This window comes from Argiope bruennichi, chromosome 11 (genome assembly GCF_947563725.1).
Source record: "Argiope bruennichi chromosome 11, qqArgBrue1.1, whole genome shotgun sequence".
Classification (NCBI taxonomy): domain Eukaryota; kingdom Metazoa; phylum Arthropoda; class Arachnida; order Araneae; family Araneidae; genus Argiope; species Argiope bruennichi.
Window position 1 is genome coordinate 54,080,142 of NC_079161.1, and position 27,099 is coordinate 54,107,240.

The 27,099-nt window shown below is 27.7% G+C and overlaps 1 protein-coding gene across 1 annotated transcript in view; it reads left to right on the forward strand.

Moving 5' to 3' along the window:
- LOC129957695 (E3 ubiquitin-protein ligase HERC2-like) overlaps positions 1-27,099 on the forward strand; it is a 169,474-nt gene that overhangs the window by 56,221 nt on the left and 86,154 nt on the right. The window contains exons 29-40 of the mRNA XM_056070153.1: positions 1,387-1,472; positions 1,559-1,672; positions 3,488-3,624; positions 4,533-4,912; positions 7,157-7,329; positions 8,853-9,042; positions 12,260-12,442; positions 15,466-15,653; positions 16,654-16,804; positions 19,255-19,451; positions 24,510-24,722; positions 26,315-26,471. Of these exons, the coding sequence (XP_055926128.1) occupies positions 1,387-1,472; positions 1,559-1,672; positions 3,488-3,624; positions 4,533-4,912; positions 7,157-7,329; positions 8,853-9,042; positions 12,260-12,442; positions 15,466-15,653; positions 16,654-16,804; positions 19,255-19,451; positions 24,510-24,722; positions 26,315-26,471 (2,169 nt within the window). The remainder of the gene's footprint in view (positions 1-1,386; positions 1,473-1,558; positions 1,673-3,487; positions 3,625-4,532; positions 4,913-7,156; positions 7,330-8,852; positions 9,043-12,259; positions 12,443-15,465; positions 15,654-16,653; positions 16,805-19,254; positions 19,452-24,509; positions 24,723-26,314; positions 26,472-27,099) is intronic.

The window sequence follows — 27,099 nt, forward strand, 5'->3', positions numbered from 1 at the left end:
TTTCAACAAATTTTTTAGCCACACAAGCAGATTATCTCATTAACAAGGGAAGCTTGTACAAAAATTAGCAGGTTATAAAATGATGGTTGGAAGGTTCTGGAGAAATTTTGTGATTTACTAACTGAAAATAAGTTTTCTTTCTCTGAAAATTTTCAGTTTTTAAATCAATTCGATTAAGCAAAATGTTGACTTTCTGTAAAAAAAATTGTGAATATTTTTATGTATTTAAATGCTCAATTTGTACTTAAGGTAAATTTTTATGCATTTTAAAATGAATGAAGAATGAAAAAATGAATTTAAAATGAATGAATGAATTAAGAAAAGGGTTATAAATATTATTATCAATATTTAAACATTATCCTGCAGTTTTTGCAAGGTTTTATTAATTGTTTAATTCTGAATCAAATTATATACTAAACTAGCCTTAAAATTTCAAAAAAAAAAAAAATGATTAGTTATCTGAAACAGAATAAGACATTAAAAAAAAGCATATATATATATCCCCATAAGGCTGATATTTATTCTCAAAAAATAAACTATCTTGCTGATAGATTTGAAATAGCTCTCTCTATTACAAGCTGCTCTGTTTCCCCAAAGATTAATTGTATAAACATAGCAGACAATTGGACAATGTGAAGCAAGCCATCAACCTACGGTGGACAATTGTAAAGATTTGCTCTTTCACCTGAATTACCCTAGAGTGATTGTATCTTTGGTCACTTGGTGGAAGTTTTTAGAGTTTGATTGTAAGGCTTTGCCCCATTCTTCATACAGCCCTGATTTTGCACCTTGAGATTTTCAGTTCTTTACAAAGTTGGCAAATGGGAAGAAAACTTATTTTTTTCCCTGAAAGATTGCAAATATCACCTTAAATAATTTTTTAGTGATAAGACAGGGACATTCAATGAGAGTGTAGTTATAAAAGTGCTCAAAAGAGGGCAAATCATTATCAAATAAATTAGTGCATGTATTATTGAATAACCTTCTTCTTTTATTCAAAAATAACTCATTTATCTAAAAATCATCAGGAACCTCTTTGATCGATTCACTATTTCATCATTTATCACCAATTATTTACTCACCAAAATAAGGTAGTAAAGAAATAATGTGCAGAACATGTGACATGCTTATAGGATTTGAATGCTATACTTTATGTATGATATCAGGGCAGTATCATATAAACAATACCAAAACCTGTTTGATATGGAAATGCTAGTACTTAATCTTTAAGATAGATTGTATTATTTGTAGTAAGCACATGTTTGGAAACTTGCATATCCTTTCTGTATAATCTTAAGGCAGCGCTTAATACTTACATTTCTTTTTGTATGAACTGTATTCCATAAATATTAAGTTTAATTTAATTTTCTCATTTTTTTTTATTAGTTGCTAAAGGAAAATCCGAAAGTTCTCAATCTGAAAAAGGAAAAGCAGGAGACAGTCGTTTAATGTCACAGGTTTCTTCATCTCCTGTAAGTATGTCTCTTTATTATTGCCATTTGTTTAGATTTCCCCTGTATACATTTAGTTATATTTTATTTTTTTTATCTTTCCATAGAGTTCATGCATTACAAACTTTTTAGAACTGGAAACACTTGCAAATGAATTAGTTTCATTTGTTCTTGATAGTGATATTGATGTGGAAGGCTTAAGGAAAGCATTATATTGTCAGGTAAAATTATATTCTATTCTTTTATTTTATGCAAAAACTAGATACTTTGTTTACTTCTATAAACTATATATATAATATGTAAGGTACACTAAAACTACTTCAATGCCCTTTTATTATCGCCAAAGGATGCCAACTAGCCAATGGTAAAATACAAGATGACTGTTAAGGTAGACAGTGCATTTAAGGCAGTAACCAATTTTTTCATAGTTTTAACTATATACTCTTTTAGATTTTAAACCTGTAGTCCAAACTGTATTTTTTTTCCAAATGTATAATGCAATGTTGCATCCAGATATGTTATCAGATAACAGGTGGAAGTTCAAACACCAATTTTTTGTTTTAAATAAAATAAAAAAATCCCATTAAGTTGAGAGAAAAGATTTAAATTCCAAAGAACCTGTAAAATGTTGTCAAACTTTATGAATACATAATTCGCCGTAGCAGTGAAATAGCATTTTCATTTGATGTGATGAGATGTAGATCATAAAAGTTGGTTAACATTACTAAATTAATGCTATTAATATGAGTATGAACAATTGATCACTGGAGGTAGCTATTGTATATACAAACCATTTACAAACTTCTGTGACATATTTCCATATAAATATTTGATAACGTTCAGCATTTGATTCCATGCTTTTATCTGATAATAAAATTAGCTTTAATGAGATAAGCATTTTAATTTTGATGATATAATGAAATTGACAATGTAATTGAACAATGAATATCAGTTAAAAATTTGTTACCACAATGAAATTTCTTTCATACGAACATTTGAAAGATTTCAAAAAAACACTTAAAAATAAAATATTTTCAAAAAAAATTTTTTTTTTTTTTAAGTGATGTAAAATGTTAAAAAAATATAGAGCATCTGTAATAAATTATTTACACTTTGGTAGCCATCCTTTTAATATAATCATCAATATATCGATCAGATAAAAAAATTTGAAATGTAGCAATTGTTGTTTACAAATAGATATATTGTTTAATGTATTCCTATGTCAGAAATTCTCTAAACTGGGGCATGATAACTCATAGTTCTGCCTAAAATAATACCCATCTCTCAATGTAAACACTGTTCTTGAATTTTTAACAACAAAAAACGATCAACAAATATGGCTTCTTTAGCTCTGAATTCATCAGATATGGTACCATGTCAATTTTTCTTATTTCGATGCTTACAACTACCTTCACCATTTTATGTTTATAAATGCAACAACAACAGCAACAAAAAAATGGACTATGGATTGTGAAAAGTTTTTAAGAAAACAACATTAAAAACATATTTTTGAGGATCAGAAAAATACTATGTGAAGTGTACTGCAGTCAGAGGAGATAAATAAATGTTAACTAATAATTTTTTTTTTTTTATGGGTTCCCAATACTTTTTGATCACAGTTGTTGTTTTATGTGGAGTATATAATTATTTATTAAAGTTAATGCTTTGTATTATAACTTGCCAACTCAGTAAAAAATGTGTTTTCGTAGCATTTGTGGATATCTACAGCTTTTCAGTTAACTTGGCAGTTTTCTAGTTACGCCAAGATCGCTAGTTCCATTATACGTAATGTAACCATCCTTGTGATATTTCTTGTTTGCTTGATGATGAAATTCAATGGGTGTATCCACAAATAGTATTTTTTGCTTATTAAAATTGCTTTACTTTTCAGTACTCTGAAAACATAAAAAGAATTCTGAAAATATGTTAAAAATATTTGTGGAAAGAAACAATTAATAGATATTTTTTTATTATTATTTCCAATATATTTTAAATATCTTACACTTTTATTATTGATTTAAAATTTTTTTTTCCAGGTTGAGAGAGCAAAGGTGCGACAAAAAGGATACAATTCATTGTTAGGATTGGTTAAACGTGACAAAATCATTTCATCAGTTAAATATTCCTTATTGAGTGGTTGGCTGGGTCTTATTGAATTTGGAAGTAAGAAAATGTAAGTTCATGTTATATTCAGTCAAATGTATTTTTGCTTATGAATTTATTATCTGTGACTTAGGATAATTCCTTAAGATTTTAGGTAAATGTTTTTCTCCTTTTAGAAGCTTATATGGGGAGCTTCAAAATTCTCCAATTTACTTTAAAATGAAATAATTAGTGTTTGGTTTGTGCTAAAATTATTCTCATGATGTAACTTTTCCATGGCCCTGATTTTTCCTCTTTCAAAGAATATATATTAAATAAGAAAGAAACTGTTTCACCAATTGTTGCTGCAATAGAAATTCGAGAAAGACTGCAAGTCATTTATAAGAAATAAACACTTGTAGTGGACCATATGGTATTTTTAACTTTTATTCTACAAATCTTTTTTTTTTAAATTTAGAAATGAAATTGAATTTTAGAATAAAAATCTAACTTAAGAAATTCCTATTATGAGGATGGCATTAAAAAGGAAATTCTTAAAATTAGAAAGGAAATTCTTAAAATTAGAAAGGAAATTCTTATGAAGTATGTAAGAAGTTAAAGAAAAAATAAAAATACGTAACAAAAAAAATTTTGCATGAAATTTTGACAAATTATGGTCATTAATTTTGAAAGGTTTTTGTTATTTGTACATTTTTAACGTAAATTTTAAAAAAAATTAAGTTCTTTTAACTTAAAAATAATAAAATTTACTAAAAAAAGGGAAATTTTGTGATATGAATTTCTTTTTATAGAAGTTTCAGTAGATTGTAAGTTCACTATTTGGAAATTTTAGACATCAAATTTTCCCCAATAATCTTCAAATTCATTATATGATGGTCCAATTTTATTTTCATTTCATGCATTTCATTATTTTTATTTCGCATTTGTCAATCTACAAGGGCAAACAAAATGTATTAATATTTACTTTTCTTTTTTCAGAAAACATATTCCCCACTGTTTGGACAATATAAACATGATTCCTCCATATGACCGAATCATGGTAGAGACACAGTGTACTTCCTTTATGACATGGGCTATTAAAGAGCTTCGTTCCTGTGTTTTGCAGCTTGAAATGCACAGTTCAAAATCAACCATTTCTGTACAGGAAAAGTCAGGTGCTAAACAAAAGACCTCTTCCATCCTTCATATTAAAGAAGCTGAAATCAGAAATGCTGAAAAAGCAGTTGAACTTTTCCCTTTGACTCGCTTTCCTCTTATTTACATTGGATTGCTATTTGGAGATTTTCGAGCCTTGGAAACAGGATTAGCTGTCAGCTCGGGTGTTTTCGCTCTAGTGCAGACAATTTTAAGAATATTAGGTATTCTATTGTTTAGTACTTCTTTTCTTTCTGAAAAAAATATTATATGAATTTTGTGACAAATCTGTAATATTGTTTGCCTGTACAGTTAATGTTATAGTAAAAAAAGAGAGAGAGATGGAATTTTTAATGGATACTAGATCAGTGATTTCCAATCTTAGTGACTTAGCAATGGAATTAGAGGTTTTAGGAATTATGGAGGTATCTCTATTAGGAGCCATGATCCGATTATCATTGTAGAGTATTCTGTGTCCTGCTATAGATACTATATAATTGGAGTTGTTTACTTGAGAATTCAATTCTCACTTTGAAATGCAGATCACAGAGTTATTTCCCTATTTGTTCACATTGAGTTGAATTCTATTTAGTAGTTAGCTGTCTACCTATATAGTAGTATTTACAAGTGCTATTTTCTATGTATTCCTTGACTAGAAGTTTGCTATTCCTGTTTCATGTTTTATATAAAATACAGTGCTGTTACCTATTATTAAGTTGTGGGGCTTCTTGCATTGTACACCTACCATATGATTTCTATAACAATATTAACTTTAAATCTTGATACAGATGTTGTGCTAGTAAAATTTGATTCCTTTGTTTTCATTCAGTTCATTTACTTTACTTTTAAATGAATAGAACTGTTCCTCTGTAATCTGAAGCTTTGATTACCCCAATTTTGTTTCTACATTGTGCCACATATATGCAGTGGCTGGTTTTGTATTAGGCAGTTGCTTAGGGCTATTTGTCTGAAACTTGGCTGCAAGCAGATCTATAAAAAAGGCTATTGGTCTGAATGTCAAATTAATAAATTTGTAAAAAAAAAGGGGGGGGGGGGAAAGTGTGTGTGTGTGGGGGGGGAGCTATGAATTATCTAATACTAGGACTACAGTTTATGTTGATTTTAAAATGCTTTGATTGATTGAAATTGGTAAATTGAAGTATAATTAATCATTTACTAATATTTTTATTGGAATATTAATTACTCATTTAACTCATTATATAATATTCATTTAACTTGTATTTAAGGTTTATTAATATTCATTTGAATATTGTTTCTCTGTAATTTTTCATCATGATTAAAATGCTTTTATTTATAGATTAAAAAAATCATCACTATAGTAAATATTTAAACAATTTTTGGTCATTTTTTTTCCATGATATGTATATTTAATATTCATATATTAGAGCATATATGTTTTTATAAAGTTATTAAATAAATGATTAATCTATAATAAATTATTAAAATGTTTATTAAATAAAAAAGTGGTGAAATATTGAACTAAATTGATTAATTATTAAAAGAGAAATTTTATAATGTTCAAAATGTGCCACTGCATATGTAGTTAAGTTGAATACAAGTTGACTTATATGGATGATAAGTTGAATGTTAATGATGGAAAAATATGAATAATTCTGGTAATGATCAAAGAAGACACAAGCTTTATCTTCTATGAAGTTATGAAAGAGGGAAAATATATTCATTCTTTTTCATTTATTTAAAAGTTTAAAATATTGGAGATTTCCTTTAGACTATGAACTAATGATAAAATTAGTATTTCATTTATAAAGCAATATATTGCATTATTGCCTCTTCAGCATACAAAAATATTTAAATCTGAGAACACTTATATGACATAGATAATTTTTATGTGTAGTAAAATTTTCGCTTGAATATATAGTTTGTTTATTCTTAACTTACACTTGAATCAGTTTCGCATTTTTCATATGAATCAAATTTTAAGCATAGAACAAATTTATTTGCTTAACTATTTTTTCTCTTGTTTAAAATTTAACTTGCTTGAATATTTGAAAAAAAAAAACCCAAAAAAACATTACATTTTCAAAATTTTGCTTAATTTTGATACTTTTAATTATTTAGAACTGCAAAAGAAAATATTTGAGATTGTAATTCTTAACTTGACTATTATTTTACATTTTGCAATGCTTCTTAAATATCATATAAAAAAATTCTGACTTTGCTTAAGGTTAAGTATAGTTTTTTTTAAGATAAGTACATGGCTTGTACTTCATTGAATGGAAGTGAAAAATAACTTGAATTATCATTTGTGGTTATAAATGTTTTTCTGAAATTACTGTTGATTATAATTCACAACATATTTTGGTGATATTTTATGTATATTACTTTATTTCCATTTCTTAAAATTTTGTAAATGGAATATATATATATGATTGAAATGCAAATATATTTTCTTAATTTACTGTGATTTTATATTTTTTATGATTTAGGTCCCAAACCAAATATTGAACAAGATGATCAATCATCGCAGGTCTATGCAGTGTTGGAAGAAAACTTCAGGAAACATAAAATTCATACTCCATTGACAGGGCCAGAATTAGCTGCAATGATGAAAATCGGAACTCGGGTTGTCAAAGGAGCTGATTGGAAATGGGGAGATCAGGTATATGGATCATGTTTTTAAAAAATTTTAACTGATGGTTGTATAATTTAAAGCAAAAAATGCATGTTAGTGTACCACAAGCATTCTTGTTATAAGCGAACATTTTGTTATATGGCGAACAGTTGTGACATGAAGTTTGCACATGCTATTCTGAAGTTCGTTTCTGAATTAATGTAGATATTTTAAAAATTGCAAATTAATTAATTCTTAAAATATTTAACCAAGTAATAAAAACTAAGCACAATTTTTCCACTTTTGTTAAGTTAATAATTCCATAAATTATTATCGTACAAAATTGATATATGTACCATCTTAAAGATGAAATACTTATCTATTTAACAAATAAATAAAGTTTTTAAATAAAATATATATTTAAAAAATTGATAGGGTTCTCAAAGGGACACTTTATTGCAGTTTTTCCCTTATAGAGAGTGTACTGCGAAGTTATGTTTTATAATTTTCTTGTGAAATTGGACATTGGAAGAGAGCAAACGACCATTGAGGATATATATAAAAGTCATTGACTTTCATAAGGCAGGGGGATTTGGATGAGGCGAAGAATTTTCTTCTATTTTCTGTATTATCTTAAATATACAGACAATATTCTTTGGAATCTGGTGTGTTTTGTAATTTTTTTAAACGTTATAGTATAGTTTCTGCAATAAAAATGTTTTTTTAACGAATTTACTTTTATTCTTCCTTTGTTAATTTGGTCCAGATTACTGAATTACTGTAATTTTTTTTAACAATAAGCATCAGTTCTGTAATTAAAATGTGTTTTTTAATGAATTTACTCTTATTCTTCCTTTGTTAATTTGGTCCAGTATTTGCTAGATTACTGAACGCTTATTATATTTCTCTCCTCTATTGAGTTGTGAGAAATAATGAAAATTTACAAATTATTCTCAACTGTGTTATTTGTCTTGATACAAAATTCTGTGGCTTGAATCTAGAAGATTATTTATTTGTAAATTTTAATGTAGTTAAATATCAAAAATGAAAATTATTTTTGAAATTCATACATAAAAATAAATAAACACAATAAATAAATGACACTTTGACATCATAATCTAAGTAATGAGTGGTATATGACATTTAAAATTATTAGTTTTTGAATGCTTCCATTCTAGACAAGACAAAAAAAAAAAGCAAGAAATTTAACATGCTCATTTTAACTACAGAAATGTAGTGAAACTGTCCTATAAATAGTACCCTGGGTGTTCTTGAATTAACTTGCACAAATATATATTATTATCTTTTTAGAGTTGTAAGAATTTAGGGTGAATTATTATCATGATTTCAAAATCAAGAAAACATTTTTGTTAATATAGCTTTTTATAAACATGATTTTGAAAGTAACTTTGCATAACATTTATAAGAAGATTACTGCTTTTTGTATAACATTTATAAGAAGATTACTGTTTTAATAAGCATTTGTTTGTTCTTAATTAAGGTATCTTGTATTATTTGTGATTCTTAGACATTCCAAGATTAATCTTTTGATGTGAATTGTTATATTGTAGGATGGGCCTCCACCTGGGGAAGGAACTGTTATTGGAGAATTAGGTGAAGATGGTTGGATTCGAGTTCAGTGGGAAACTGGATCTACTAATTCATATCGAATGGGAAAAGAAGGGAAGTATGATTTGAAACTGGCTGATCCATTGCCTCTACCTCAGCAGGAATCTTTGTCTGACTCAGAAGAGGATGATTGTAAGATTTTATTATTTTAGCATTATGTAAATTAGGAATTTTTCGTTTATTCATAGAATACAGGGTGTTCCAAAACTCAAAGTACATTAATTTTAAGAAGTGATGAAATACTTGAAGTTGAAATCATTGAAGGACCACTATAGTTCTTGATCATGGATAAAGTGTCGAAATGCCAGATGTTTATTTCTGTATTTTGAAATAATTAGTCATTAGAATATCAGAGAGGAAATGAAAAAAGGTGTTAAAATATATGTTTAATGGGAAATGGTATAAAAATCGATCAAAAGTGTCTTCACCAACTTTTACACTGGTTTCACAGAAAAGTGCAGAAATATGAGATAAAATCCTATTACAGAAACCCTGGCAACTAGATCCTCAATGGAATTGAAACGACTTGCATCTAAATGAGGCTCTTCTTATCAACCTAAATTTAATATATATATATATATATATATATATATATATATATATATATATGATCTGGTTATTAAATGGGACCACTCTAATAGATAAAAAGTTTCTGTGTTTCTTGCTTATTTTATGACTATGCATAAGATGATTTCTATAAGTAACGTTTTGTCATTCTTTATATCAATAATTTATATATCTTAATTTATTTGGAATGGTGTAACAACTAATTACTACTTTGTCTTAGATATATCAAAAGGCAAATAAATCATAACAAATCCTAACCAATAGTTGCATCTCTATATTACAAACTTGAAGATTCCTTGATAAAAATTTAATGTATAGAAATTTTTGTATATAGAAATGAACTTTTTAGAAACTTAATTTTTTTTAAGTCTTTGTTTGAAATATATAAAGAATTATTTTTCAAAATTATTGATCCTTTACATGTAAAAATTTCGTACTCTTTTTTGCCATATTTTATTTCTTGTTCCTCTTTCTGTCTTCTACTCTTTAAAGCTGTTTGGACTAGTTCTCTTTTCTAGTCCCAGATAGCAGTACATTTGCATTGTCTTGAAAGTTATGCTGAAAAGATTTCTTGTTTGCTTGGCAATCAAGAAAAGTAGACGTTCACATGGAGAGTGAGTGATCAGTAGCTCGCAAGGAAGAGCCGAGCAAATTTATTTTAATGATTATGAGGAAACCCAGCGAATTTCTTGTGAAATTAGTAGTTTATAAAAAAAATATTTTTAATATAAAGAAATATTCGTAACCATGATATGGAATGCTTATCAGAAATTGTAGAAAAATAAGGTGTGGCTCAATATGAATAAATGGATGACTAGTCAAGAAAACTGTTTCCGGATTTTTCTTACATAGAATCTTCTATTTTTTGCAAACCAGGAGCATAGGGTATATGTGCAGGAACAGTGCAGAAATACGTTGTTAGAAAGGTATCCCCTATATTCGATACAACCATTAATATTTCCATTTAGAGACTGGCATACTTGCTATTAAAAATATAAAGCTAAACTAAAGGTTTAATTGTTTGCTCATAAATATCTGGTCTTTTGAAGATTTATGTTGAAATGAGAATCTGTGAAACAGCTTTTTTCATCTTATTAATTTTTATTTTGTCTTATGAAAATAACTAATTGTTGCAAGAAGCATGCATTGCTTTATGTGAAATTTTTTTCAATGTATAAAACTGTTAGATACACAGAAATAGCTAGTTATTGAAAATCCAAGATATGTGGAAGGTTTCATTGCATATTACAAGAACACAAATGTTCACTGTATTTCAAACGGCATAATACCAATTATCAGAAAAACTTACTGTGAAAAATTCTTATAACTGGATTTTTTTTAAAAAAATTTCTATTTATGTAATTGGGTATAACATAGTTATCATCTGTTAGATAAAATGTGTAGTAGTTAAGTTTTATTTGATTAAGACGCTAAGATTTCAGTAAAGTTCAGTCCATCAGATTTGAAATATGTGTATATAATGGTATACTACTTTAAATTTTCCATTCTTAATGGAAGATAGTTATGCAAAAATCATTATAGTTTTATCACTTAGTAAAAAACCCAAAAGTAAAATAAAAAATGACAATGATTGAAATATATTGATAAAGAAAAATGGCTGAGGTGGACTTATACAAATGCTTCACGGTTGAAATTTTTTTAATACTAGGCTTATGGAAGCGTGTCATTTTGAAACATTTCAAATATTATAAGGAAAATTACAAACAAAATTTGCATTTTTATTTTATCTCTTTAACTGACTTTTATCTGTTGAATGAGGCAAATATGTATTGATAGTCTATTTTCTTCAAATGTATTGAAATATTGTAATTCTCTATGTGGCATATCGATCGTTATGAATATGTGTCAGTTTGACACAATCGTAAACCTAGTGTTAAAAGACAATAACAAACATCCCTAGAAACAATAGCATATTACAATGAAACAAAGTTTGGAGTCGACATATTATACTAAATGGCACTAATATATACCATCAAGGCAGCATATTTTCGATGGTCTCTCTAGCTGTTTTTCAACATTTGAGATTTAGTTGCAATAAACGCATAGATATATATAATATATATCTATATAAGAATTATATAAGAATGCACTACAAAACTATCCAAAAAGGATTTTCTATTTCAGTTGTCCAATAAACTTGCAGAAGGAAATAAGAAAATATACAAAATCCTAGATTATAATCTCCTGTCACCTAGTACTTTTTAAGAAAACAAGGGTTATTAAATTGACTTAAGAAAAAGAAACAATAACATAAGAAATAGAAACAATAAAAGAAATAGAAACAATAACATTTGTAAAATATGTGAAAAAGATTATTTGCAGAAAAGTATACAAACACAATTGAATAATTGTGTAAAAGATGTGCAAAATGAATTTAAAATATTGAAATAATGTATGCTAAAATTTTTGAATAATAAAAATTTTCTATTAATAGACATTTTTTTTATTTTTATTTTTTACTTTTAGAGTAAAATTATATCGCCTTCTAAGTGGTTGTTTTTTTTCTTTAAATATGTGTAGTTGTTCGCTCATCCAATTGACGTGTGTCATAGAGAATGTCCTTAAATCTAGTGTTAATACACAAACAATTAAAGACATCAGTTTGAAGCAAGTATTGGAAATTAAAATTAACAGAGTTGAGCAGTTTTTTATATTGTCTTATAAATTTTAATGATATTCATGTAATGTCCCCTTTTTCTATTTAATAATAAAGTGCCCTGTTTGTCAAATATTCATGTTGTTAAAAATCTTATGTTTGCAGCTTCTTCAGATGTATATCAAGCAGGTCAGCCCGTTCTTCTTCTTCATGATTCCTGTCTTCTGCTTCTCAAAAATTTGTCATTATATATGGGTTTATTTGCTAACAACGTTCCTAAGCCAGCAGTTAATTCCTTAGCAGGACTATTGAGATCAATTCTCAATACTATTTATGGAGACACTCAAAGTAAGATTTTCATACTTGACAGAATAATAATTTTTTTTCTCACTTAAATTGGTGGAGCAATCCATTATAAACCTTTGATGATATGTTTGTACATAATTATAGCTAATAATGATGCTCAATTGAGTTTTGTAAAAAAAAATTATTAAATTTTTAAAAAACAATAACTTGGTTTTAGCAAAATTTATTAATATTTTATCAGTGACACCTCAGAAATAGATCTGTGAAACACATGCAATTTTTATCACTTCTAATGATTTTTCCTTTTTGAAGATGTTCAGTGTATTCAAACATTATCTAAATCTGTACTGTGGTGTATGTGTGGTTTAATTATTCAATTTTTTCACTCGGCAGGAATTGTGAAAACGTGACATTTTAAAGATCTGCAGTGTTCATTGTTTATTTAATTTTTATAACGATAATTGATCTTTCATTCTAAAACTTTTTTTCTGAATGTTATCTCAGATAATTATCTGCATACATTTTAATAAAGAGTGATTCTAGCAGGAAAAAAATAGATATTGAATAAATAGTATTATACTTTCACGTTACTTTCACAAAAGTAATTGTTTCATATCAATTTTGTCAAAGTAATATGAAACAAAACCAAAATCTAAATAACTATTGAGAGAAAGCAAAGAAATACATACAGAAAGATTGGAGGCAGGCTTTAGAAATGAGTGGAAAATAAATAGTTGTGCACAGTAATACACTTGCTGTGGACGAATACTTTCTAAGACTGCTTCATTTCATTCCCTATCTCTGTCTTTTTTACTTGTAAATTAATTTTTTGCCATCTTTTCTTGTTTTTATTACTTTCCCCCCATTTTTGTTGATGATTGAAGTATTAGTATTGAAAAGTAAGCAAATAAAATTAAATAAAAAAAAAACAACAGAAATACAAGTTTAAAAATAATTTACAAATGTTCTGCAGCTCTAATTGCTAAATTGCTGTTGTTAGTTTTTTGTTATTGCTGTTGGGTTGTTGAATTGACCATTCAGCCAAATGAACTATGGCAGTCTAAAATTATTTTAAATGCTTTATTTTAAATCATATGTATTAAAAATAATATTCAAACTTTTGTGAGACCTTTTCCTGGCCCACATAAACATTGTAATAATAATTTGATTTCATATTATGTTTTAAGAATAAATTTATTATTGGTAAGAATTTTAATTTCTTCAATTTTTCCAAAATACTGAATGTCATAATTCAAAAAATAGAGTGTAAAATTTTTTTCTACAATGCAATTTTTTCTATAAAAATATTTAAATTGTCGCCTTTTACCTTTAAAGTAATATTTATTAAAAATCATAATATTTCAATGCTATAAATGATCATGATTCTTCTATAGACGAATCGCGCATTAGTAGATCATCAGCTTATCATCTGTCGGATTAGAAATTTTAGTGCTCAGTGATTGCTATTAGAAACTTTGAAATCGACCTGAATTATAATGAAATGCACCATGATAAAGGTTCTTAAAAATTTGTTATTATTTTCCTTAAATTTTAGCCAAAGAAATTTTTAAAAAATTGGCTCCATCAGTTTCATGTTTATCAGACATAGCGCCATATGACTTTTTCTTATTTCTACAATTAGAATTGTATCTTATGACCAATGTTTTGAATCAATTCAATCAATAAAAGAATCTCTGTGAAGACAGGAGTATCACAAAAATAGTTTTAAAGCATATTTTGAGGATCTGGAAAATGTTGGCTAAAATTACCTTACAGTTGAGAAATTGCTTTGAAGGAGATGTAATAAATACTTATAAATTAATAAGGATATCTTTTCTTTTATGACATCAGTAGTTGCTTCTGGTGACCAGTTGGTCTGCAGGGAATATTGGATATATTTAATTTTAGATAATTCATTCAAATATAACAATGTCCATGATACCATCAAATTGTTTTAATTGCCTTGCACATTACTATTAAAAGTTATTAAATATGATTTATCTATTTGCTAAATTTCAAGATGTTGTAAACTATAACCACATGGGCATTTAACAGAATCTTTAGCTTTTAATAGTGAAAGAAAATCATGCAGTGTTAATATTTAATGAATGTTAATATTTAATTAAACAATTGAAATAGTTTGAATTTCTATGTAACAATTGATCTATTATTCAAAATTAGACAAAAATAACTGAAAATGCAGATATAAATTGTACGGCTATAAAACTAGTGTCATTAAAAAAACAATTGCAGAAAAATGTCAAAATTTGGCATAATTTTTAACAAAAATTCTAATTTAAATGTTTAAAAAATACTGTGATGTGCATATTTTTGTCCTTTAAATTTAGTACTTCTCTCTCATCTGTGAGCTCCAACACACATATTTGTCTTTATTATTTGTAAAGATTACCAACATATATAATATTAGTAACATAATATGCAGATATAGCAAAGGCGGTTTATTGCTCTGAATATATTTGTAATATATCTTTATGTATAATATTTGATCTCAGATTAAGTCATCGTGAATTTGTCTGTTACTGCCATATATTGAGCAAATGGCAGTTCAACTTTCATTTGAACGAAGTCAAGTTAGCCGCAGTAACTAAGTTAATAATAGCTATTTTATAAAAATTATGTAATTTATATAGGTTAGCTTTCGAAAAAAAATATTTAGTAGTACTTATTTCATGTAACTATGGCAATGATACTTTAATTTATCTTTTAACTTATATCTTTAACTAGCAATGAATTTTAACAAACTAAATATGCTGTATCAGAAGTTTATAAAAAAATTGTATCCATATATATTTTATTCATGAATGTAGTATTTATATTTGTAGAGAGATGCTGATGATAAAAATAATACAAAGAACAATGACAAATTTGATTATTTTTTTATTAGATGGGGCTCCAAATTTTTGAAAAGTATTTACTGTTTTTATTAAATGAAATTTAAGATGAACAATTGGCCATCTTAACTAAATATCTATGTATTTAATTTCAGAATATATTTTCTGTATTTTAAATTATTTTGAAATAATATATATTTCCTGTTTTTTCAGCTCCCAGAAGTGCAGCCAATTGGCTTTCACTCGAACAGCACAAAGAATGGGCATCTCTTAGTTTTATACGAGCCACAGCATGCTCTTCTGCTATGTGCCAGGCTCTCAGTACACCGTCTTGGATAATTTTATTAATGAAAATTATTGCTGCCCCACAGCCTTTGACAGGATCACAACTGATTACAAAAGTATGTTAAAAACTAGATTTAGTACTGTACAATGAAATATATAATCTCAGGAAATCCAAAGCTTGGGTAATTGTGACTAGATTATAATTGGTGATTTTTCGATGAATTGAAACTTTATTGCCACATATGAAACTTACATACATTTTATTAAAATTATTTATTACTTTTAATAAAATAATTTGATTGTCACTTTTTTTTTGCATCTTTCCAATTATTACATACTAATCGACAGTTAATTCATTGGATATTATTCTTTATCTAATTATATTTAAATTGTGTATATATAAATTAACCCTGATTCCATCATATTGTCAGACATCAAAACCTTGTTACTTTCTTTTATGCCCTTTTTGTTGTGTGCATGATCCTTTCTGTCGGTGATAGTCCTATGATGCATAACACTATTGAAAATATAAATGCCCAATTCATCTATCATCTAATTTTAAGGGTATCGTAATGTCACTTTTTTATCTTGTCGACTACACGATATTAAACAGAACTATTTTTTCATAGCTTTCAACAATGAAAAAAAGTCATGCAATTAAATTTTTGATTAAACAGTGAAAATATTTCAGTTTCAGAGCAACAATATAACCTATTATTGGAAATTAGGTAAAAAGATAATTATAAAAAAATTGCCAAAATTTCTAAAAAAAATTGTATTGAGTATTAAATTAATATCATTAAATAGATATATTTTTTTAAATATTGAAATAGTGTAAAATTCATTTTTGTGCAGTAATATTTTAATAAGATATTGCAAGAAACTGAAACATTCAGTTTAATTTTTAAATAAATAAAATTTAACCAACATTTTTTTAAAAAATCACTTCAGTATGCACATTTCCATTATCTTAGATATATATATGTCCTATTTGTTAGCTGTATATTAAACAGTCTGGCCTATAGATGACCAATAACATCCATGTGCATATCATAAGCTTATATTTTAGTTTCATTTATTTCTTGCATTCACTGAGCATTTTGTTCAATATTTTAGGTGCAAGCTCTGAGATTATTGAAAACCATACTTTCTACTTGGTCATTAAGTTTTTCGGCAGACCGGTTCAGGCATACTGTGGAACAGTTTTTTGAATTTTTGGGCATTGTGCTGCTTGCTTGTTACAGAGACCCTACTTTACATCCAATTGGTATGACTTTTCTCATTAATTTGTTTTTTAAAATCGCTTTTTCTGTCTCCATAAAATGATCTTCATAGCAAATATTTAGTAAAATTATCAATAAACTTTTTAATTGCTTTGTAATTACTATAGATGTTATAAATATCATATTGTTGCGAAAATTCTGTAAACTCAACGGCTTCATTGTAGTGAGTGTATGGTGACATAGTCAGCAAGTCTTAATAATAAATAATGTTTGTTAAACAAAAACATGAATAGACAGCCGATAAATATACAGCTGAGACATATGCAAGCAAGACGCAACAGTACTTAGAACAAATAGCAGTCAACAAGTAACAATTGGTGGTAAATAATTACAACAGTCCACAAAAGAACCAGCCAGAACTCAGCAGGAAAAGAAAATTCACATAGTTATTCATTAAGGTCTCTCCCAACACCTACTACTCTCTACTATGCTCGTTTTAACTGTACTCAACTGCCAATTCACTACTATATGACTAATTACTCAACTCATGACTTGAATGTTGCTTCAATACTAGTCTATAAGACTCAGCATGCAATTGAATTCTTAACCCACTAATCACTTGTGTTCCACTCAGCACTTGCGTTTTGTTGGACTGATTCAACTAATTTGGCGCTGATTCTACTGTAACAATACAATTTGGTTCTGGCTTGATATGCTGACCTCTTTTAGCTTCTGGAGCAGAGCACAGAAGGTTCTCAAAGAATCAGCATAATTCGCCTCCTATTGATCCTATTGCCAAAATTTCTGTAGATTCTAGTATCATCCATTTTATCGCCAAATTCGTTGCCAAGTCTGCTGGTCAATCCGGCATCTGATCTGCATCCCATAAATCTGTCTGTAAAACTATCTTTCCTACGATGGAACTAAGTATGCTAATAAGCAACATTACAGATTCGTAACAATATTTTTATTTGTTTTTGAAAATTAAACTTTATAATATTTGTCTGTGTTCGAAACATTTAAAAAATACAAATTATTGCTTAAATATTTATATTTATTACAAGAATGTTACAAAATCTTAAAAATAATTCTAAATTAAGTATATTTCTTAAATTTTTGATTTAAAAAATGGTCTGATAAAGCATTATGAAACTTGTAATTTACTTTTGTATATAAGTGAGAATATAATCAGCATCACAATTACTGGATACATACAAAATATCCCAAAAGGTTTTTTACAATTTTAAATATGGATCAAGAAGCCACGATTATTACATATCATATGTAACTTGATCATTACCGTAACATTTTACCTTAGGGAAATAAATAATGGAGTAGCGGCTAGAGAGCAAGAAGAATTATCGATACCTTGTACACTATTTTAGAGGATTTCAAAAAGATAAAAAAGTAATACATTTGTATTTTTTTTTTTTTTTTTAAGTATGACGAAGAAGGAAAATATAACGCTATGGTCTAGATGCCACTGAATAAAATTAATGAAGCATTAGTTATTACTTACAAAATATCTGCATGTAATTGACTTGAATATTATGATTATTACTAAGATTGTATTCTTAATCCTTCTTATTTTTCATAATTTTTAGGATTTCAAAAAAGTGCTTGCTTATATTCAGTGTTTTATAAAGGGTCATAAAGAACTTAAAAAAGACACAGTTAATCCTACTTCATATTTTAAAGTGCCTATTAAAACATGATCATTTTTAATATTTTATTTTATTTTTACACATATTTTATAAATTTTTGACCAAATTGTAAAATTTTTGCTCATAAATATAAATTATTAATCTTATTTTTTAAAATTTTATTTCTGTATTTGAGTAATTCCATACTTTTAAATTGACTTCAGTGAGTGAATTTATTTTAAACTTGTTACTTAATCTAATTATATTAATCTATTACTATTATATTAATCTATTACTTAATCTATTTATTTAGTGACCAGCTTGTTCACCAACAATAGTGTGACTGATTTTCTTTTTAATGAAATATTTTATGCATAATGTCTTTTATACTTAGTTCCCTTAATAATAAAGATATTTTCGAATTTCAAACTATAATTTTAATGTACTATTCTAATTGTCTTGCACCTGTTCAGTGTCTTGTCTATATGGACAAACTGATTGAATTTTATTCACATGATGTAATTGTCTAATTTCTCATTGTTAATGCCAGCTTTGTTTTTCAATAGCACTTGATTTCAACATTAAAACAGTGTAGCATATTTTACATCTAATAAATTGTTAATTAGATAAAGCATGTTAATAAGGTTAATTTAAAAGTGGTGTAAAAAGGATTTATGTGAATAATATTTCCTGGAAAATTATCGCCAATATTATAATTAAAATTTCAACCTATTGAGCATATTTCTTTCAAATTCAATAACTGGGTAATGCAATTTTCCTTATATACTGCAACTGATGCATTGCTATTATTATTAGTTGAAAGTATATCCTTTTGTATTTATTATTTCTAGAATATCCCCATAAAGGAAAGTGGGAAATGCGACCTAAAGTATCCTTAACAGCCTCTCATTGCAGTACACTCGCTGAAGAATATGTCAGTGTTCTTCGGCATTTGCACTCACTTCCAGCATGGAGAATATATATTAGCCGCTTCATTGCAGAATATCTACATTTATTCATTGAAATCTTCACTCAACCTTTAGATTTGGTAAATTTTTTAACATTTATATCAATTGTAGAAAAACATAAATTATTAAATTTGTTTACAAATGTATCCATTTTGATCATGGCCAAATGGCAAATCTGTGACATTAAAAAGGGGCCATGGTTGAATGAGTGTAAGGTCTCGACTTTGGAACCGGAGGGTTCCAGGTTCAAGACTTGATACTACCAAAGAATCGCTGTATAAGAATTTTTAGTGAGTGTTAAATCATTTGAGTCCAACTGCCCTCCCACTGGTGTGGTGCGGAAGTTTGGAAAGGAGGGATGCCTGCTCAGATGTCACCTTTGACTTCTGATGGCTTAAAATTATTAAATCCATCCAAAAAATAGTCCTGGTTTTGCTTTAAAATAGGACATTAGTATAGCTAAATGTAAACTATGCAATTAGAAAAATATATATTTCCAATTGGAAGACTGTTTTAAATTCCTTTAGTGACATAAAGCATTATATTTTTTGTTCATTAAGTTTTCTTCTGAAAAAAAATTAATCTGAAATTTTTTGTGGTTCTTTAAGTTCATCATTTCAAAATGGGTGCCATTAAGGCCACTGGCAAAGAGGCAGTGCTCAAGAATAATCCTTAAAAAATTATTGTTAAGGAAAATCTGTCCATTGGATGCATGATGAAAAGTCCAATAAGCTCAATAACAGCTAAGTTAATGCCGTTTTATTCTACATAAAAACATGAAATTCGGGTAATATAATACAGCCTAAATGAAAGTAGGTAAATTAGAACAACACTGTAGGAAACTGCAGTGCAGTATTAGTAAATCGCTATTAAACTCTCACAGTATTACAAAACAGTCAAAGGGATTTCGCAAAATCAACACTCCAAAGAGGTACTTAGCTCAACTACTTGCTTGAATACTGAATTCAATCTTTATAGTTCCCATGACAGGGCATAGAATATTTTAGAACTAACTTCAAAACTCGAGCCCTGATGGGGCTATCACCAAGATTCTCATTTATTCTGGATTCTTCATTTTAAGCATCGAGGCTGGAATCCATTGACATGGCATCCATTTAGTAGCAAATACTTTATCTGTAAAATAAAGACATCTTACTAAGAGACTGACTGTGCATAGAAGTACAAATACAAATCTCTTATTTATAACTTATTGTTTTGTTGAATAGTGTTTTTACTATAGGTCCTTTAAGCAAGGAATATTGCAAGAATATAATAAATTAACAATAAAAGTGACAGTTTAGTGATAATTATGGAATGAATTTAAAACATGAACATTTGATTTAAAGGGGTTTATTTAAAATCTTTTAACAGAAAATTTATTTCAATTATAGGGTGCCCATAAAAGAACTCCAGAGTTTTAAAACAATCGTATCGAGTTAATGGTGTGAGTCTGGTCAGATCAGTCAATTTTAAAGAATCAGTATCTCATCAAATTTTATTCACACTAGTTTCAGTTTGTTTTTTCAATACTTGATAGCGTCGTACGTCATATACCTTCAAGTAAAACAGCTGTGGCTGATTCCATAGTGCAGAGCGATGGCGACGCCACAACAAAAGGCTGAGTGTGTTATCTGGCTTATAGAAACTGGATCTGTTAACAATGTGCAATGAAACTTTGAGCGCAAGTATAGTGGTAATGAGCCTACAGACAAAACCATTCGTCAATGGCTACGTGCATTTAAAGAAATGGGAAATGTGTTAAAACGAAAGTTGTCTAGTAGGCCAAGAGTGTCTGAAGAGAATGCCAAAAAAACCCATACTTCATGTCAATGAAGTCCGAAAAAAATCTTTGAAACGTCGAAAAATCTTTGATTGTTTATAAAGTGGTTCATAAAATTCTCTTCCTAACAGCGTACAAGGTATAACTTGTACTCCAAATCAAACTAACAGACAAAAACAAGAGACTAGATTTTGCTGTTACTATGCTAGACATGATAGATACTAATAACGATTTTTTTTAAAAAATGTGATTTTTGTACTGAACTGATATAATTGTAGAATTTGGGGTTCACCGAAAGGGAATGTTTGGTGCGGCCTTATGCATATCCATGTTATAGGTCCCTTCATTTTTGTAGAAAATTCCATAAATGGTGATATCTATTGTAGAATGTTAGAGGAGTATGTTTTCTCCCACTTAGTTGATACTAGCCGCCTTTGGCGACCAGCCGGTTCTCCAATCTTAATGTTCGTTAAAATTTTAATAATTAAATATTTTATGCAATTTCTACTTTAATAGCTTCTTCATCAAAATATTTTAAAACTTCAAATTTTGATTATCATATAATTCATTCATAATATTATAAAGGCCTTCAGTCATAACGTAATATGTATCTCCCTCATTTTCTGTTAGCACCCGTAGAATTTATGCTTTAAATTAAAGTGGAAAGAATTTATCTTCAATTAATATAATAATATTTTTTACTGAAACAAAGCATTTTTTTATAATCTGATTACTGAAAATAGAGTCACTCAGCGTTTAAACTTTATGGGCACTAAAGAATATCTTTTTAAATTTATGTAATATCTCAAGAGTTGGTCAACAAAATTTTCTTAGATTCATTATGAGCAGATCGATTAATTAACAATGTTTAAATTTAAATGCATCAAACACTAAGAAAATAAAACGAATCGTTTAAAATAAACGATTGAAAACAGGTTTTAAAAAAACTACTTAAAAAACGATGTACTTAAAACTATAAGCATATACAAAAAATATATAACTAACATAAATACAATTTACTTACAAAAGCATGCAACTAACCCAAAAATAATTTAAATCATCCATTGATAACGTTGTCATGGCAACAATCAGAACAGAATGCGCATGCTTGAATTTTCTTCGCCGGTTACGTAACGCAAATACGTGTTTTTCTACGCCAGTTGGGGTAACGCTATGCGGATTAGAAATTTTTAATTTCCTTTATTCTTTTTTATTTTAATTCAAAAGTACTTCAGAATGAATCTGAAAGATTGATTCATTAACAATGTTTAATTTTAAATGCATCAAACATTAAGAAAATAAACAGAACCGATTGAAATAATCCGCCGAAAAATTTTAACCCTAGCCTCATTACTGTTGGGAGAAAAAAAACTGAAGCCTTTCTCGTTTGGCGCTGGGGATAATGGAAGATTTTTTTGGCGGAAAAGTTGGCGGTGGGGAAAATGGAAGATTTTTTTGGCGGGAAAGTTAGTTTTTAATTAATAATTAAAATTCTAATTAAAAATTCGAAAAAAGAAACCCCAGGTGCACATTCTCAACCTCCAAGGTATACATGTACCAAATTTGGTAGCTATATGTCAAACGGTCTGGCCTGTAGAGCGCCAACACACACACACACACACACACACATTGAGCTTTATTATAAGTATAGATTGAGGAGGATAAGGGTTCTGTTTACTTTCAGCAAGATGGAGCATCATTTCACTTCAATTTGCGCATACCGGAAAAATTGGATATTTAATTCGGTAACAAGTGTATTGGAAGGGCAGGGCCTATTTCTTGTCTTCCGAAAAGCCTGGATCTGATCCCAGATCCAGTTGATGAGATTTTTTTCTTCTGAGACATGTTAAGAATCTTGTTTATGGGGAGAAAATTCAAGATGTGAACCTTCACAGGCAAAGGATAATCACTTGGGTGGCAAGCATTACTCCAGACATGCTGGCCAGAACAAAGGAAGAGGCTGACTACCACTTGGATGCATGCCATACCATAAGCGGGGTACATATTGAAGTCTACTAAATAATAAAAAAAAAATCTTGATAAATTAACTTTTAAGTACATGTACATAACATTAATCTAATTTTATGAGTGAAATAAAAAGATTTGCATCAAAACCGTGAGCTCTTTTATGGACAAGATGATATTCAAAAATTATTATGAAGTTGGAAATAAAATTTGATGAAATAAAACACAAAAATTAATAAAGCATGACTGATTTGAAAGAAAAAAAACCCCCTTTGAATTGGATATGAAGAATAAATTATTTCATTTTGCAGAAGTCTTTATAATCCTACAACATTTTATCAATGAGACCTGTTATAAAATTTGAATTGCTAAAAATAATAAAGTGTAGTAATAATTTAATCTTGCTGTTGCTTGTAAACAACCAAAAAATATATATATGCATCAGATTTTAAGTGCATGAAATGTTAATTGCAATCTGAATCTTGTTGGTAAATCGTTTATTGCATCAATTTTATTTATAATGTATTGTTTAGCAGTATTCTAAATAATCATTTTACAAGTGACTTACAAATCTTTTTAAATCTGTTGAGTGTTACAATTATGTATGTATCCTTTAAATCATTTTTGAAATTAACTTTTCTGCACTAAGGTACATAAATGGAATTTTATTTTAATACCTGGATCTTACCTAACACCTGATACCTAATTTATCTTAATAACTAGAATGTTGAAAAATTTAGATTTTTTTTTTTAGCATTTTGATTGCTATTGAGATAAAGATTATAAATATTCTTATGTACACACACACACACACACATGTGCATATAATTTAAAAGAAAGGATGTCTTAATTTTAGTTAATGTTCATTGAAGCAGTCATAAGGATAGAAAAAAATATACTCTTAATTTAAAAAAAACAACAACATATATTAGCATACAAAATACAACAATTAATTTCGGAGCATGTTATTTTCTAAAGAAAATCCAAAAATAATTAAAGTAAAAATTTAAAGAGAAACTAAGCTATTAAAGTAACTCAACTTAAAAAGGAAGAAAAAAATTAGACAACATTATGAATAGAAAGTGCATACGTTATAACATCTAAAAAAAGCAACAAAAAAAGAGAAAAAAGAAACAGAAGATTACATATAAGTATAAAAAGTATAAGTAAAAGCCAAAGTATAAAAGACCTGAAGTATGTTAAAGAAGAAAAGAGATATTAAAATGTATCCAATCAGAAGACTTTGTCTAAAGTCGGCTTTAAGGGGAGATTTAAATCAGATTTTTTCTGTAAGAGGCTATTGTTTTTTACAAAAAATTGAAATTCTATTAATCAAAAACATGTATTTTTTTTCAATTTGCTTGTTGATTTAAATCCTTATATTTTCTTTTAGCATGATATTATATTAATGAGGAAGTACAGTCTATGCTTAGCTGCCTTGGCGGTTCTTGGTGGAGTAGATAAAAGAGTTCGTTTGGGTGGTTTAGTTTCCAGTGATGATGAAGAACCCAGTGCTGTTACAAAAATATCACCAAATGGAAAAATATACTTGCAGTCTCAAGATAAGAGAAATTCTACCAAAAAGCTTTTAAGTCAAGTAACTGTAGTAAGTGCTGTAATTATTATTTTTTATGTGGTGTTAATTTTAGATGTAGTTAAGTTACTTTATATTAATAAAGGATAAACATGTTCAAGTTTTTTTAACTTCATATTGTAGAAACATAAAACATTGTAAAAAATGTTTAAAAAGAATTTCGGTACTGTCAGGATTAGTTCCCCTTCCTAATCCCAGATGGCAGCGCATTTCCGTTGTCTTGAAAGTTATGCAGAAAAGATTTCTTATTTCCTTGGCATTCAAGAAAAGTAGACGTTCACGTGGAGTGTGAACGATCAGTAGCTCGTGAGGAAAAGCAGAGCAAATTTATTTTAATGATCACGCAGAAACCGAGTGAGTTTCCTATGAAATTAGTAATTTATGAAGAAAATAATTTTTATTTTAGTAATATATGTAACCATGATATGGAATTGCTTATCGGAAATTTTATAAGAATAAGGTGTGGCTGTATGGGAATAAATGAATGACTCGTCAAGAAAACTGTTTCCTGATTATTCTTGCATAGAATCCTCTATTTTTTGCAAATGGAACACAGGATATGTGCTCACGAACAGTGCTGAAATCTTTGTTAAAGAAATGTCCCCTATATTCGACAAGTACACGAAGTGATTTTTTTTTTTTAAATTATACAATTTTAAATGCATTAAAAATTTAGTCAAGTTAATAAACGAAAATTATTTTCCTTGCATAAATAATTTGATGTTGGCATTATTTTGATTTAAAGAAAGTGAATAATTGTAACATTATTATATTTATAAGCTGACATAAAATCTATTGTAAATTGCAATAAGGATATTGAAAAAAAAATCGGTAGGAATATTATAAGACATATTATTGATTATTGAGTTACCACAATATATCTTAATCCACAATTGATCACAATCATAAGGAAAACTATTTAAAATCTTTTTTTTTTCTTCTTAAGTTTGTGTTATATTATCACACAGAAACCAATTTTACACTACCTTAACTTTAAATAAATAAGCATTTCATTAATATCAGTTTTATTGCCGTACAATACTTTCTCCTATATTTTTAATAGATTTTTAGAATTCTTTGCAAGAATTCTTTGTAAATCAGTACTTTAATGGATTTGTGCTTGTGGAATGTTCTCACAGTTTTAAATATAGTTTTTGCGTGCATTTTATCAGTGTTATATTATGTTATATAATTAAGAGTAGAGTTCAAAGATAAAATATAGATTAATTGAACAGAAAGCATTATCATACTGGGATGTTTTGAATCCCCTTTATATTTTTCTTTGAATATTTGTCTAGCAGAGAATTTTGGCTTTTATTGTGATTCTATTTGTCAATAGAAGGTAAAAGCTTTTATTATTATAAATCTCTGAACTTCTTGTTTCAAAGGCTATTACTGTGCATTTAATTGCAATAATTCTGTTTAAAGCTTTAATAGAAAAGTTAACACCTTTAATTCTTGTTATTTAATAAATTACAATAATTCTATCAAAAGCTTTTATGGAAGTATCATGTATGTTTGAATGCATATTGCATTTTGATTACTAATTTTTGTACATTTTTACTTTATAATATAATTATCCTGACAATATTTTTCTCTTGAAGGTGCCTGCTTCCAAATTCCATTTAGATGATGAGCTCGCATCTGACAAAATGCTGGACGTTTGGGCTTCTTTATTAGCCCTTGCTGTTGGGGATGAGAGTTGCATAGAAAATAAATGTAAAACTGATCAACAACCATCTATTACTGTTACGTCATCTGGTAAGTTGTTCGTAGATATTTGCTACAAGTTTTTTTTATCTAAAATAAATGAATCAATAAACATTATTATACCATGTGTATTATATTTTTAAAAAACTTGAAACATTACTAAATTTATACATTTTATTATAATTAAGTCAAAGGCTTAAATCATTAATGCATCCGGTAGTAATGTCACATTCATTTATGTTATAATTATTCATTTAATTGTTAAAAAAACATTAATTTTTTTTTCTTTTTTAAAATAATCTTGGGAGATTTTTGATTTTTTTTTAATAATTTTAGATAAATTTGTTCTAGTCACTTGGAATTTTCAGATCATGATTTCAAGCTTCAAATTATAAGAGTTAAATTAGTAAATGTAAATAGTTTTTAAAAAAAATGTTGGTTTTTAAGTCATAATGTATGTAAAGAGAAAGTTTTATGAACAAAATGACTTGAGATTTTGATAAGCCCACGTTTTAGCTTTCCATGGATTTAAAAAACTTATGTTTGTGAACATGATTACTCAAAAGTGCATTGAACTAGACGGATGAAATTTATTGTGTTTTCTTAAAACTTAATTTATAGATTTTTTTTTTTTTTTTTTTTTTTTTTTTTTTTGCTGATTGTAGTTGAAATTTATTTA